The 630-nt window shown below is 24.0% G+C and overlaps 1 protein-coding gene across 1 annotated transcript in view; it reads left to right on the top strand.

Moving 5' to 3' along the window:
* Nucleotides 1-397: 397 nt before the first annotated feature.
* The window catches only part of ENU1_160020 (hypothetical protein), a gene marked incomplete at both ends in the record, with an annotated part of 294 nt that continues 61 nt past the window's right edge, over nucleotides 398-630 (top strand). Inside the window, one exon of the mRNA XM_008860813.1 lies at nucleotides 398-630. This exon is cut by the window's right edge and continues 61 nt beyond it. Within this exon, the coding sequence (XP_008859035.1) occupies nucleotides 398-630 (233 nt within the window).

Here is a 630-nt window from a genome sequence, read left to right on the forward strand (position 1 = left end):
TAACGAAAGAGTATTAACAATAAAATTAAAAGAATAAATAAGAGAGGAGTTTGAATAAAATAAGTCAATTGATTTTATCTATTTTTAATTTAAAGAAATTCAAGTCAACAAAAGATTGATAAAAAGGAATGATTAAGAAGCAATTATCATTGCAAAATTACAATGAAGAAAATTTTATTGTAACTTTATTTCATGAACATGCAATCGACGATAAAAGATATACTGAAATAAAAATAAATAAAACTGAATAAAATGTTAAAACGGTGTTTAGTATCCAAACAAATGATGTTTATGAGAAATAACCAATCAGAAAAGAAGTAATACATTTAAACAAATAACCTATTTTGCCGAATGATATGTATTTAAACAAAAAAAAAACAAACTCATTAAACAATAAATGTCAAGAGTAATAGTAAGATTTCTTTTGAATGGGAAATGTGTTGCAACTAAACCATTAATTTCACAAGACAATTTGAAAACAGCAAGAGAGAAAATAAAAGAAAAAATGTCTGATTCTCAACACTTTTTAACAAAAGACGGAGATGTAATTGATAAGAATGATGAAGAGTGTAGTACTGTACAAGACGTAATTGATGAATCAAGAATAATAAATATAAAAGAAACAGAAGA

The sequence above is a fragment of the Entamoeba nuttalli genome (genome assembly GCF_000257125.1).
Source record: "Entamoeba nuttalli P19 unplaced genomic scaffold asmbl_6754, whole genome shotgun sequence".
Taxonomy (NCBI): domain Eukaryota; phylum Evosea; order Mastigamoebida; family Endamoebidae; genus Entamoeba; species Entamoeba nuttalli.